Source organism: Chanos chanos, chromosome 10 (genome assembly GCF_902362185.1).
Source record: "Chanos chanos chromosome 10, fChaCha1.1, whole genome shotgun sequence".
NCBI lineage: Eukaryota > Metazoa > Chordata > Actinopteri > Gonorynchiformes > Chanidae > Chanos > Chanos chanos.
In genome coordinates this window covers 4,371,125-4,386,431 of record NC_044504.1, presented here as the reverse complement: position 1 = coordinate 4,386,431, position 15,307 = coordinate 4,371,125, and the positions used below count along the sequence as shown (strand labels likewise).

Genomic DNA, 15,307 nt, shown 5'->3' with positions numbered 1-15,307 from the left:
CATATCAGACATTAGTAACCAGGTTACCACGTGTGTGTACGGCTGGAATTCTTTCCACTCAAGCCTGTGTTACTTCACGTTTGTCCTTGTGTGACAGTGCTGTGAGACGGCCCCAAATACTAGGAAAGCCCAGCATTTCACTGTTCACGCTTAAACACTGTGAGCATCCAGCTCTTCACTGTTCACACTTAAATACTGTGAGAGCCAAGCTCTTCACTGTTCACACTTAAATACTCTGAAAGCCAAGCTCTTCACTGTTCACACTTAAATACTGTGAGAGCCAAGCTCTTCACTGTTCACACTTAAATACTCTGAAAGCCAAGCTCTTCACTGTTCAAACTTAAATACTGTGAGAGCAAAGCTCTTCACTGTTCACACTTAAATACTCTGAAAGCCAAGCTCTTCACTGTTCACACTTAAATACTGTGAAAACCAAGCTCTTCACCATCCATACAGAAATACTTGGAAAGCCAAGCTCTTCACTGTTCACACTTAAATACAGTGAAAGCCAAGCTCTTCACTGTTCACACTTAAATACTCTGAAAGCCAAGCTCTTCACTGTTCAAATAGCAAAGCCTGTTTCTGCTCTCCCTCCTTCCCACTCTTGACATTTAGTGAAATCCACAGCAGCATGAATAACATTTCATCCTCTGGGATGTGAACTCTGTTAGCCAGCTCAGGCATCTGTTCGACACACACACTCACAGAGCAGATGGGAAGTACACGGGCAAAAAGCTTTGATCAAGGTCTCTCTCTGTTAATTCTGTCTGTTAGTTCCTGATGCTGCAGCTGAAGTTGCATAGTGAAGAAGTCTCATAGGGAAACAGAACAGGCTCCCACTTCTGCTTGGTCATCAGCAGAGAGAGTGACAGAGAGAGAGAGAGACAGAGACATGGAGACAGAAAGAGAGAGACAGAGAGATGGAGACAGAGAGAGGGAGAAAAGGCGAAACATGGTGACAGAGAGAGAGACGGAGACAGAGAGATTGAGAGTGAGAGAGAGACAGACAGATACAGATACAGTTCCTGTGAAACAGCATCCTCTAAACTGTTACCAGGGATGTGACCTTTTATGTTGTGTCACCAAACGCTGACGCAGATGAAAGTTGTGTCATCGACTGACTGACTGGAGATCAAATCAAACTGGAGTTAAATTGTTCACATGCTCTCAGCAGTCCCTCACTGCCTTCATCTCTAACCCTGAGAGAGAAGCGTCTCTCAGAAGACAAAACGCTGTTTGTTTGGCCCTGGAGGTGAGAAAGTGTCGAGTCATCAAACAGTAGCGTTCAGTCCGTGTTTTTAAAAAGGCAGATGGTGTTAGTCAGTGTCCCTTGCAAATTGAATTGTTTCGTTTTTAGCAGAGTCGGCTTTAGGGCTAGATACAGCACAGCTGCCCAGAGATTGCCTTTGAGAGCTCGAAAGGTCAAGAAATTGAAACGGCGACTCACGATTTTGTTGATCTTTACATGTGGAAACTGGCCTTAGAGAAAGATCCAAACCCACCCATATGCATAAGAAAAAGAAAGAAAAAAAACCCTGAGGCATCAAAAAAGAAAATAACTTTTTGGTGAGTGCGGCTAGCGCTGTTAGCAGGATCTGTGACATCATTGCACTGGTGTCTTACAGCTCTTCTCCACACTGCTCCTGGTTTTAGTGTCCAGACTGAGTGAGTTTAATAGCTGCTATAAACTCTGATTGGCTCACAGTTTACAAAAGGTCAGAGACGGCACACTGGTGTCTGTTGATGAGCTCCAATTGTTGGTGGAGCGTGTGCACGTTTTGTCAGATGGTGAGGCAGCAACAGCACCCAAACAGACAAGGGTTCCCCTCCCCTTCCTCTTTACGAAGCCAGTCATTCTCTCTCTCTCTCTCCCTCTCTCTCTCTCTCTCTCCCTCTCTCTCTCTCTCTCTCTCTCCCTCCCTCTCTCTCTCTCTCTCCCTCCCTCTCTCTCTCTCCCTCTCTCTCTCTCTCTCTCTCTCTCCCTCTCTCTCTCTCTCTCTCCCTCTCTCTCTGTCTCTCTCTCCCTCCCTCTCTCTCTCTCTCTTTCCCTCTCTCTCTCTCTCTCCCTCTCTCTCTCTCTCCCTCCCTCTCTCTCTCCCTCTCTCTCTCCCTCTCTCTCTCTCTCTCTCTCTCTCTCTCCCTCTCTCTCTCTCTCTTTCCCTGAGACTAGTTCTCTAGAGTCAGCCTTAGTCTCTTTGAGGGCTTTTTTTTTTTTTTTTTAATTTTCTCGTCTGGTCAGAGCCACTAAGAGGAGTCTAGTGTGGCGATACAGCCTGTTTCTAAATTAAGCGAAGATGTAGCACAGTCTCCAGATGCAATGGACCACTTCACATGTTAGCCTTGCTTTAGCCTTCTCTGCTCCCCAGTCCGCAAAATGCTATAGCTGCCAACACAGATTGTGGTTGGAGATGCCTGGTTGGAGAGTCCCTGGAGCAGCTGTTTGTGAAACAAATGGTTGGAAGAAGATAAAATGAAGCTGAATGGATGGTGGAAAGATGATTTTAGATGGGTAGCTGACGCAGTATTAAAGAGAAGACTCGCGAGGGTGTTACGAATGGTCACGGGCAGGTGATCCAACAGCTAGACTTCACATAGCATCCAATGTTACAGATTACTGAAGAAGATTAGAGCTATATTAGAGGAAATATAAAACCTAAACAGAGCTGAAATAGCATTAAAACCCAAAGCAGTAAGTAAGACAGCATACTATATGCATACTACATATACAACAGAAGGATGAAACAATATTAAAGGTAAACCTTTTGATCGTTTTAAGCCCTATCAAAAGTGATGAAGAGCTGAACAATGTCAGAAATTATGGACAGCTGAAGCACCAGGATCAGTGGTTGTGGGTTTTTTTTTTTAAGTTGTTTTTAAAGCTTTTAAAGCTGTATTAAAGGCAGTGACAGTGTAAAAGGGAGTGAACCTGTATTAAAGGCAGTGACAGTGTAAAGGGGACTGAAGCTGTATTAAAGGCAGTGTCAGTGTAAAAGGGAGTGAAACTGTATTAAAGGCAGTGACAGTGTAAAGGGGACTGAAGCTGTATTAAAGGCAGTGTCAGTGTAAAAGATGACAAACAGCTGAAGCAGCGATACTGGTTCAAGATGTATGGATTTAGTTGACAGCAAATGGAGAGGAATAGAAGGAGAAGTGTGAATGTAGGGGGTGGGATGTTTGGCTAGAGCATGCAGTGGTTTTTTTTCTTTTCTTTTTTTTTTTTTAAACTCCGACCTCAGCTGTTTTCCCCCAAAACTCTCATTTGACGCATTATAAATTTCCTGCTTCCCTCAGGACAGGAGAGGTCACGGGTCAGTTTGGTCGTAAATTCCCCGAGCGTGGAGAGATAGTGGGCCTTGATAGATTGCGTGTGAAGGGAAAGAGCTCCTTGGGGCTCCTCATATTTGAGGGAGGGGGGGGTTGGTGGTGAAGCGGAGGGGGTATATAGCCTGATTTGGATGGATGGGTATCCGGTGCGCCAGACTGACGTCCCACGTTAACAAGTCAAGCCCCCACAATGCCTTCTGTCAGAGGAAATGGAAGCCGTCTGTCATACTGTGAATGTCATACCGTTTTTTTTTTTAATCGCCAAACTTTGTACGCTCTCCAGCAAATCGCCCAGAATAAAGATGTATGAGCTCCATGTGTGTCTCCCCTTAAATCTCTCTCGCGCCCCCCATCCCCCCCCCTCCCCACGTCTTCTCTTCGGACCAGACATATGGTGGGAATGTATTAGACCATTGTCTGTTTTAAATCTCGGAGACCCGTATGGATCTGTAATGTTAGGGAGGGTATGATGAATCAGAGCCGAGCAATGAGCTGTTCATAATGTTGCGCAAGACCGAAATATTCCCAGTTTTATTGCTCTCATTAGAATCTGACAGCGTTGCATGTGGTTTGTTAAAGACCTTATAAAGAGCGAGCTGGTACATGCATCGAAAACATGACCGAGTACGCGTTTAAGTGATACGCAGTCTCCTAAGCGATAACGCATTGCTAGTGCGCGAGCAAGCTAAATGCTGTCCGAGACCCACACTGAGAGCTCCTACCTGAATGAAGACGTCAGTAATAAGTCACATGATCGCACCGCTGTCGTTCCCATGGTGCTCGCAGTGTGTGTCCGCCGCAATCCCCGCGTGAGTCCGTCTCCATGGAGAGAACGGATAATTAACTTCAAATCCAGCAGCTTTTGCCTTCACGCAACGCTGCCGAACGTACGGAGCTCTCACATAATGTAATTGCTATTTCAGCTTGCGTTCCCGAAGTCCGTTATCCATCAACACTTGTGAAAACAGGACTTCGGTTTTTAATTGGTTAAAAAAATATATATGAATGGAGAAACATGCAATCGTTTGTCTCCGGTAGCATTCTCCCAGCTATCTTTTGGTGGTCAGGGATATATTATCTAAGATGGTAGACAGGTTTGAAACACCTAGTGAGAAAATTCTCATCTAGATTTATGTGTATTCCTCCTTTGTTTGTTTAAAGAGTGAACTGGAGTTTGGTTTTTATTGAAATCCAGCTCTTAATAGTCTGCAGTATTTTATAAAAAAATGGTGTTTAAAGGTATGCAGTAGCTCTGTAAAGGCAATCCAGAGTGACTCTTGGCTCGTTATTGACTGTACTTTCAGGGAACTTTGGATCATCATTGTCCCATCTCTACATTATTTTAATTGTCTGTCTTTACCTGTATTTGGCCGTGATCATCTCAAGTCTTTTTAAGGCCCCTTTAATGTTGTGTTATAAATTCAAGTGCACAAGTATAGCAGGAACACAGACACTAGAACCACATTAGTCTGTGAGATTTGAACTAGTAACCTTTTGAACCCTGTTTACCACTTCTGTGCCAGGCATACAAGCTTTTGTCCTAGATGCAAGAGAGTAGAGTACACCCAGACAGACAGTTTACACTCTTCAGGTAGCTGCATTTTAAGTCTACTTTGAGAAGTAATGCAGTCTGTGTCTAGTGGAACATCACAGGAGAAACTGGAACATTTGCTTTCATAACAGTGAAGAGCAGAGTGATTCAGATATATTGTCTCAAATCTCAGTGTATTTGGCTTGTTTACTTTTGTTGATATTGTTGTTTTGTTTTGTCAACATTGACCTCTGCTGACTCTCTCTCCTCTCCTCTCCTCTCCTCTCTGAGCAGGACTCGTCGTTTGTTGGGATGGCCAACGCCGGAGTAGGGGCTCCACCCAGAGTGACATCGACGACCGGAGAGCTATTGGCCGCCGCCAAAGTCCAGCTGCCCCTCAACATGTGAGTGTGACAAAACACTGGCCCCAGTCCAGACAAGCTGTTCTGTCGTGGCTGCCTTCCCATCAAACACTTTAAACTGTCGCCACCAAAACCCAGCTGAATGACCACTGAAATAGCAGGGTCCAGATCAGGTCTTCCTGTGAAAAACGAACAGTTGAGAAGAGCGCGTTTTGGGCCATCTACGCCACGCCGTTGTAATAGTTGTCATAATGGTTTCTATGGGCTGATTGGTTGAATTCTGACCCGATTCTGTCTCGATGCCACATTTTTACACTCACCAGGTAGCCTGCTCAGGGTGTTTGTCCTTTTGCTGTCTGTGGTAATTCTGCGTTAAAAGAATCTTACCCTGCCATGTCTCATCCTAAAAAGGGCACTTTCAGATGGTTCTGATTCGACGTAGGGAGCACAGCTGAGGTTCAGTGAAGTGTGTGTTTGATGATGGATATGAAGCAAAGCCTGCTCTCTGCTTGTCTTTCATGAGCAGATTTATTGCAGTTGACAGAAACAATGTCTGAACAGAGAGACTACAGGGACTCTTACACACTACTCTCTGTAATAAAGTTCTGCTGTTGCTATTGATCAGCTCTCTGTCTGCACTGCACAGCACAGCACACACACACTCACACACACACACACACTCACACACACACACACACTCACACGGACACACAAACACAAACACACACACACACACACACACACATGCAGTCGCATACAAACACACACGCAGAACCTTGAACATCAGCCACACACACACTGACACACAACCATGCAAACACACACACTCACACACACACACACACACACACATACACACACACACACACAGATTTAGTGCAGTCAGTGTTACATGCCCTCCTCAGAGGTCAGTGTGACCAGCAGTCTGGTCAGTCCATCATCTCCTCTGTTGCTATAGTTACCTGCCAGCAGTGTAGCCTTTCCCTGGTCTCCAGGGTGGAGACGGTGTGCATTCTCTCCTGTTCAGTGAAGGACAATGCCACTGCATAGGACAACTTACCTGATGACTGGGTTTTGTTCTTAGTGATGTTAAGAATATTCATTTTCTGTCTAACATTCACACACACGCATGCACACACACGCACACACACACACACGAGCACACACACACACACGCAAGCACACGTGCACATGCATGCACACATGTGCACGCACAAACACACGCACACAAATATGAACACACACATATACACAAAGTGACAAGAGATGGTCACATACAAAGAGCAAATATGCAAAGTCTCTCTCTCTCTCTCTCTCTCTCTCTCACACACACACACACACTCACTCACTCACTCACACACACACACACACACACACTCACACACACACACACGCACACACAGAGAGGTTTAATGTAGTCAGTGTTACATGCAGGTGAATATGTCCAGCACTGATGTGATAGGACAGCTCTGTTCCCTGTGCCAGTGAAGAAAGGGATGCCCTGAGGGGAGACAAAACCCTGCCTGTGCACTTCTCAACTTTTCAGTGCCACACTGTGAAACGGGGCCTGTTCAGCGAATTACCCACGTCTGCAGCTCACGCTTCCCGCTGCTACATAACATCATGAGTCTTCCTCTGGGCTGTTTACAGGGCTTCTGTTAGCTTTTCAGAACAGACATTTCTCCTCGGTCACATCACCGAATTAAAACAGGGGTTGAACTGCTCTCTCGTTTACCTACATCTCTTTATCCAAACGAGCCTGTCTTTATTTTGATTGTCTGTTTGCATTTGACACGCCAAATTAAGAACAAAACCACGTGTGAGGATGTCAGGTTTTGTTTTGTTATGGTTTTTTTTTAAGGGTAAGCTTGGCGTGATCTCTGTTTATGATGTTTTCACTGACGTGAGCGATGAGGAAGGTTTGAGATGAACTCTCGTTACTGCTCAGCCTGATAACATCTTTCACTTCATTCTGGCTCCTCAGGATCCTCCAACCTCACGCTCATGTTGTTTTCTTGTCTGTGTCACTAGCGTTCCCAACTGGCTGTGTTTCCTCATTAGCCTTGTTCATTTTTTTGTTTTTATTTCATTTATATAACGATGTTCTGTCAGACTGGTTCCTTACACAACCTGAGAATTCAACAAACAGCTTCGTGTATTTGTCTGACTCTGACACACGCGCCCATCGTTAAAACAGTCAGCTAAAAATTCATCATGTTAACTGTGCTGTTGGCAGATTTGGACTGGCTACTGAAGGGCTGGGTGAAAAAAAAAAAAACACAGCTCACAAACTCTCCCGGTTCTCTCTCTCTCGCTCTCTCTCTCTCTCTCTCTCTCTCTCACTCTCATTCTCTCACCCTCTATCTCTTTCTCTCTCTCTCTCTCTCTCTCTCACACACACACACACACACACACGCATGCACACATAGAGAGAACTGCAGTACACCTGCATTGTGCTCCACCTGTACAATCACCCACACCCACCCTCTCCCTCCGCCCACAGATACCTGGCTCTGTACGCCTACAAGCCCCAGAAGGCGGACGAGCTGGAGCTACGGAAGGGAGAGATGTACCGCGTGATGGAGAAGTGTCAGGACGGCTGGTTTAAAGGAACGTCCCTGCGCAGCGGTGCTTCCGGAGTTTTCCCCGGGAACTACGTCACCCCCGTATCCAGGTAGGCGACGCACCGTACCGGAGCCTCCTCAAAAAAAAAAAAAAAACCCCGACGTGGACGTGATTGTTGAGAAACGAACCGTCCGACCTCTCTCATTCGTAAACAGTGAGCAGCAGATGACTACAGCTCTTTCTTTTTTTTTCTTCTGAAGAGCAGAAAAAGAAAACGCAAACGGCAGAAATGTCTTTTGAAAGAGCTCATGGCTCTCATAACTGAGTGTTTTAACCAATCAGCAGTGTTTTTACGAAATGTCCAGAGACATACACACACACACACACACACACACACAGAACAGGGATGCAGAAAGCGTGTTTTTATTGTCTCCAGACACCCTGCAGAACCTCACTACACACTCTGTTTGTGTCCAACACTAGAGTCTAAGAAAGGCTGGGTGAATGTGTTTTAGTTGCTGATGGGCTGGATGTTTTTCTCTTTGGCAGTGGAAGCTCACAGTGAAGTGAAGTATTGAATGCAGTGAGGTTGTGGCAGTTTAAATTCGTCCGCTCTAATGATGGGAGGTGAGGAGTTTTAGCTGTAGCTGTCAGTCTGGGATTAGAGTATATAGTAAAGTGATAATGGCTGTGGAACAGTGTGTAAGACACAACGGAGTGACGCGCGCACGCACACTCAGACACACACACACACATGCACACACACACACACACACACACACACACCATTACTGCAGTCCAGAATATCTTCACTAACTATATAACAGAGAAGGAGAGAGAGAGGGAAACAGAGAGACAGAGAAAGAGAAAGAGAAGGAGAGAGAGAGGGAAACAGAGAGACAGAGACAGAGAAAGAGAAGGAGAGAGAGAGGGAAACAGAGAGACAGAGAAAGAGAAGGAGAGAGAGAGGGAAACAGAGAGACAGAGAAAGAGAAGGGGAGAGAGGCAGAGACAGAGACGTCACAGCTCGGCGTGTCGTGACTGAAAAGTGTTTTTAATTATCTGGTTTAATGGGTGACGGTGGTGATTTTACCGTGTCTGGTTTTTAAATAGTAAAGTTATTCTGACCCTCAGCAGGGACCAAAGGGCTGATGGGTATTTTGCAGTTGGTCAGAGACACTAAAATCAATCTTAATGATGGAGAGCACAAGGGAACAGTTGACGGTTGCAGACAGAAAAATGATGTACAGCACTTTTCCTTAAGATCCCTCTCACACTTTCAGTTTAACTACCAACAAAATCACTGAAATATAGAGATTTCACTGAAAGCTTCTGTTCCACCTCAGTCTCACCTCATAAAAGCAGACATTTATGCTTTCTTTCTTTCTTTCTTTCTTTTTTTCTTTCTCTCTTTCTTTATTTATTTAGGCTGCGGTGGCATTTTTTTTTCGACGTGTGAAAAGGGTGCAGAGAGGAGAGAGACTGTAAACCTTTAATTGGTGATTGTTGTATTCTTGGAATCGTGCTGCTAACGTGCTAACAAAGCCAGGCAGGCGTACAGCTTTACTGTGAGGGAGGGAGAAAAAAATAGAAATATGATCTAACACGTCTGTGGAAGAACTGGAATCGTATAGTGTGTGTGTGTGTGTGTGCGCGCGTATTCATGTTTACGTGTGTGTTTGTATCCGTGTGTGTATGTGCGTGTGGTTGTGTCCGTGTGTGTGTGTGTGTGCACGCACACGCACGTGCGTGTGTGTGTGCATGTGTTTGTGTTCTTTGTGTGTGTGTGTGTGTGTGTGCGCGCGTGTGTTTGTGTACGTGTGTGTGCATGTGTTTGTGTTCTTTGTGTGTGTGTGTGTGTGTGTGTGTGTGCGTACGCGTGTGTGTGTGTGTGCATGTGTTTGTGTTCTTTGTGTGTGTGTGTGTGTGTGTGTGTGTGTGCGTGTGTTTGTGTTCTTTGTGTGTGTGTGTGTGTGTGTGTGTGTAAATGCACAGGTGGCACAGGGACACAGTGAGTAAACACACTCAGCCTCAGTATCGTTCTGCTGGGAGTTGCAGTCTCTGAGTGAGTCTGGGGAGGGAGGGGGGGGGGGGGGGGGCTGACGCTAAGTGTGTGATGTTCATCACTTAGAACAGATTTGTGTAATTGGACCCAATCTGGCATCCGTTTCTGGAGTGCATTGTGAAAATTAATTGGCTTTTGAGTACTATCCTCATCCTTCTTCAGAGACAGCTATATTTAACCTGCTCGGTTAAGCTCTCATTCTCCATAAAACACTGAATAAAACCTCAAACTGAACACGAAAGGTGAAAGTGTACAATCACCTGCCTTTTTTTATTTTGCATTTTTATTTATTTATTTTTTTTTATTTTGCAAGTGAACAAGCGGAGGTTCTAATGTGAGTAACACACTTGAGATACAGGCCTGCATCCCCAGTGCTATGACTTAGACATCGCCATGTCTTCTTTGCATACCTGCTCTCCTCTGTTCCTCACAGATAGAAACACTGGCATCCCTATCTGATCTTGTCATAACCACAATGCTGTACCCAGGTTGACAAAAAGTTTGTCGTTATCAGTAGGTCTGCCAACCGAATGGAAATAGCTGAACTGTACTACAGAGAAGGAACCCCCTGACATACACATGGGTTAGTTAACGTGTATGTAAATGTAAATCTCTGTGATTGCATGCGCACAGTGTGAGCAGCAAATCTGCATTTAACCCACACCGGTAGCAAACAGCAGTGGGGTTAAGTCTCTTGCCCCATGGATGTCGATGTCGGTCCTGGGAATCAAACCAGCAACCCTTCGGTCACGAGCCCGATTCGCTAACCTCTAGACCACAAACAGCATGACGTCTTATGGCTGTAAAGGACCGAGCATTGGTCGGACTCGGCTGGACCCGGCGGGTTCGATTTGTCTGCGGGAGAGGGAATTCCGTGATTCTGCCATCAGCGTCGAGTTCATACGTGTGTGTCCTGGTTCCTATGGCATCATTTGGCTGCACGTGTACAGTCACACACAGATCATCCTTGTATGTGTTGTGCGCTGTCGTCAGTGATAACAGCTCAAAAAGCAATTGATATGTTCTAACTGTAAACATCATATACACTTCTTTCTTTCTTTTCTTTTTTTTTTTTTTTCAAAGCTCTAATCGGTCTTGCACTTTTTTTCCACCAGAATCTGTTCAGTTAAAAGAGTTCTCATGTCAGTGGCACTGAAATGCCTCCATGCCTCTAGATACAAACAACACATTGGCACAATGCACCTTGATTAGTTCTGCGGACACTCCACACAGGACTAAACACAGAACACCCCAGAGAGACCTGAAATATCTTAAGGAATAGATTACAATCTCAGCGTAGTTTCAGATTAGCTGCATGTGCTAACCCCAGCCTCACCCCCAAACTGTAGCTGACTTTTAAACCGGGGAACAGGGACGGTGACACAGATTCAGTTCCTGGTGTGTTGTGATGTCTGTCTTTAGCCGGGCATCTCAGAGGGCACAGTTGGCAGGGTTCGGAAAAGGGACGGATAAACAGCAGGGGGTCCTCTCTCTCTCTGTCTCTCTCTCTCTCTCTCTCTCTCTCTCTCTTTTTTTCTCTCTCTGTATCTCTCAGTCATCTGTCATCATCAGACACGCTGTCAGTCGTATGGCAGCGGAGTTGCGGACAGAGCTGAGAAGATAGCGTGTCAGTTTTAGAGTTAAGAGTCACCGCGGCTGATTTCACTCGCATTAGCAGAAGCTTGTGCTAGTCTCACTCCCCTAAGACGGCACCGACTGTTGCTTTCTCAGTGGGAGACTAACAAGCATGGGTAATTGGCCTTTCCAGGCTGGAGGGAAATGTGTGTATTTGTGTATGTGACTGTGTGTGTGTGTGTGACATTGTTCTACAGTGGACCCATTCCATCACAGTGATGCTGCTCACACAAACTGCCCGTGAAGATCTCATTCAGCATCCATAAAACGATTTACATAACATCAAGAGAAAACAAAAACAAACAAACAAGAATTCATCTTTCGAGATCAGAGCAGAGAAAATGCGTCTTTTCATGCCAGCAGTTTAGGGAATGTGTGCCTAAAAGTTTTTTTTTTTTTTTTTTTTTAAACTTCAGTTTAATCTGTGTTCATATCTGTGGCCAGTATAGGGCAGGCATTAGTGATGATAAGTCAGAACAGGTCCTGCAAGAGCTCCCCCTTCCTGTTCCGGTCCTGTCCAGCTCACTCAATTACACTCGCAATAAATGTTTCATTTTCAAATTCTCCAAGCGCACGGGAGCGTTTTAAATACACATCCGCCTGAATTATTAACTGTGACGAAACTCCTCCAGTCAAATGATCTTTTTTTTAAAATACACTCTCTGTGCCCCTCGGCCAATGACTGACCAATGTAAGAGTCATTTTACATTGCAACGAGCACACACACACTCATACACGCACACACACGCACACGTGCGTACACACACACACACACACACACACACAGTAAGTCTTCCTTCTTGACGTGAAGTCAATAGCTGTCTGAAAAGGCTTTGAGGATTATGGAGACACTGTCAATAAGATTGTATGTGTGATAAATGTTTGGACCGGAGCCCGGGGGTGTTCAGGTGGTGTTTAAGCACGGTTCTGTATTGTGGAGTCATGTCAGTGTACCTGTGTGTGTGTGTGTGTGTGTGTGTGTGTGCGTGTGTGTGTGTGTGTGTGTCTGTGTGTGTGTGTGTGTGTGTGTGTGTGTGTGAATGTCTCTGACAGAATGTTTTTGACACTTTAAGAAGACAATTAAACATTGCGCTCACGAGTGGACATTTGTCTGTGCGTCCATTTGTGTGTGTTTTTTGAATACACGCATACGCACACTCCCTGCAGAGTTGATGTGTTTGTGTGTGTGTGTGTTTGTGATTGTGATCGCTTTTAACGGCGCGTCGTGTTGCACGAACAAATTGACATGGCGTGTGTGTGTCTGTCTGTGTGTGTGTCTGTCTGTCTGCCTTTGCCTGTATTACAGAGAGGAGCTGATATGATTTTGTGTGTGTGTGTGTGTGTGTGTGTGTGTGTGTCCGTCTGTCTGCCTTTGCCTTTATCAACAGTCAGTATTACAGAGAGAAGCTGACATGATTGTGTGTGTGTGTGTGTCTGTCTGCCTTTGCCTTTATCAACAGTCAGTATTACAGAGAGGAGCTGACATGATGGTGTGTGTGTGTGTGTGTGTGTGTGTGTGTGTGTGTGTGTGTGACCTAATTTTCCCTCTGTCCTTAATCTCTGCAGGGCTCCGTTTGCAGTGGGTCAATCCCGTGCCTGTCTCCCCGGGGGCGCGCAGGCAGCCAAAGCCATCCCAGGTTCCCCTGGTTCTGCCGGCCCCTCCAGCCCGGTCCTGCTGGGCTCCGCGTCCCGGTCCACCCCTCCCCTGGCCAGCCCGGCCTCGTCCTCTCCGCAGCTGCAGCCCGCAGCCGTGCACCTGAAGAACTGCCTGCGCATGTCCGGTCAGCAGAGCGTGGGACAGGCCCGTACGGCCATGCAGCTGGGTACGTCTGCGTCAAACGCCTGCCTCCCGTGGTCAGCCACTGAAAGCAGAGCTGGCCTCCATGCCGCTCCGCGCCAGTCAGGCCAAAGCTGTCTGAGTAACACACACGCTACTCCGCACTGCCTCCCTCCGCGTCGGCGGAGAGTTCTCACCGGGCCGCTGACACGCCGACGATGGGACGAGCGCGTTGAGTGCTGCGCGCACGCAGAGCCGAGCGGTCCTGTCAGCGACCCGGAGAGCCTCCTCACTCTCTGCGGCCTCCCCTCATGCTGAGAGAACTTTCCAGAGTTCCCTCATGATTCACCCCTGGTTAGAACCGCTGCCAAGAACAACCCTGTGCCCCTGCCTGGTCCCTCAGATTCATGACGCAGCAGCGCGGGGGGGGGGGGGGGGGGGGGGTTCTAAGGCTGTTAGTTTAACGTTAAGGTCTACTGACGGAGTTACAGAGGCCAAGCTTACACACACACACACATCTGTGTCCCATCATGCAGAGGAACAGGGTCACTCCGTCTGGGCGTCTGCTGGCATTGCTCCAGTTTGCCTTTACAAAGTCCTATGACCTCTCCAACGCACCACGTTTAACGAGCCCACCAGGAATGCAGAGCAGGAAACAAGCCCTTGACCTCTGACCTCTGCGCATTATGAGTCCGTCTCGGACTGACGGCGAAAGACAGATGTCTGACCGGTCTCCAAATATACATCTGATATCAGCACTACTTCACATAAGGCTCAGACTAAAGCATATATTACGCCTGGATATAGGGATTAACACACAATTCATATGCTCCGAAATGTGCATAGAAACAGACATTTTATGCCGGATTAGATTTTATTCCACCCTGCTTACACACGCCATTCCTGACACATCATTCTCTGTCTTTATTCATTTCTTATTTATACAGTTACATGATACAGTGTAGTGATCTATCTCCGTGCTCGTGTGTACAGTGTTCCAGTTAGTTGCCGTGCCGACCGACGGCAGATGTGGAGGTCCCCTGAGGTCAAGGGGCAGCAGCCCCTCTGTGGTACCTCTGTTCATTCCAAGCGTGCTAATGTGAGATACTTAGAAAATCTTTTCAGGGCAGATGAAAAGAGAGAGCACGAGGGAGAGATAGAGAGAGAGATAGAGGACTTGGTAAAACGTCTCAGGGTGCAGATTGGCTGTCTGTTTTAATGAAAGCCTTACCCCTCAGCCCTGACAGTAATTACTGGTTGTGGTGGTGACAGTTTGGAGTATGCCAGGGGGTCGTTTGACTGCGCACACGCATCATTGAACATCACTTCTGTCTTTAGGTCTCGTCTCCCAGGTGTCGCCGTCGCAGGCTCTCAACTTAGCGCCACGCTAGTCTTTTCTACACGGCCTCTAATCCCAGACGCACCTTGGGTGACAGGACTGCAAAAGTTGTTTAGTTCTTAAAGGAGACAAGCAGTTAGAGGGAACCTAGCTGAGGTCAGATGAAGAAAGTTTCACTTTTAAATTTTATGCAAATGACTGAGTGATGATGTGGGAAAGAGAGAGCCAATTAGGTGGCCAGAAACTTTTGGGGCGGGGGCAGTACCTGACCAATCAAGTCCTATATGAGGAACCACAGGCGACCAATGGGAGGCCTTGTTGCTGTGGTGTATGTTGTATTACAGTCACCATTGCAATATTAGTGGAGTAAATCGAGTACCATAAACTGTATAATTAAGAACCATTACAGTACAGACACAGGTGGAGAAGACTGATCAGAGTGATCAGTAGCCACTTATATCAGCTCAGGCACTCCTAGTCATAGTCTAACTCCATTTATTATTTCACAGTATTCTTAAATGGAATATTCCACATTCCACAGTGGAATACCCCACATCCTACTTTAGAACAGGGGTTTGCGACCTTTTTCGACATGCACCTCCCCACTTTGTCTAGGTTTGAATATGCCCCCCCCCCCTTTTTTTTCATTGTACTTGCTGGTTTGCGCCTAAAAATCTCCTAGTCTTGCGCCCCCCCTTGACAGGTGCTC

The 15,307-nt window shown here is 46.4% G+C and overlaps 1 protein-coding gene across 1 annotated transcript in view; it reads left to right on the top strand.

Moving 5' to 3' along the window:
• Nucleotides 1-15,307, top strand: part of LOC115823134 (E3 ubiquitin-protein ligase SH3RF3-like) — a 119,238-nt gene that overhangs the window by 92,052 nt on the left and 11,879 nt on the right. Inside the window, exons 5-7 of the mRNA XM_030787154.1 lie at nucleotides 5,147-5,259; nucleotides 7,721-7,891; nucleotides 13,049-13,305. Coding sequence (XP_030643014.1) covers nucleotides 5,147-5,259; nucleotides 7,721-7,891; nucleotides 13,049-13,305 — 541 coding nt within the window. The remainder of the gene's footprint in view (nucleotides 1-5,146; nucleotides 5,260-7,720; nucleotides 7,892-13,048; nucleotides 13,306-15,307) is intronic.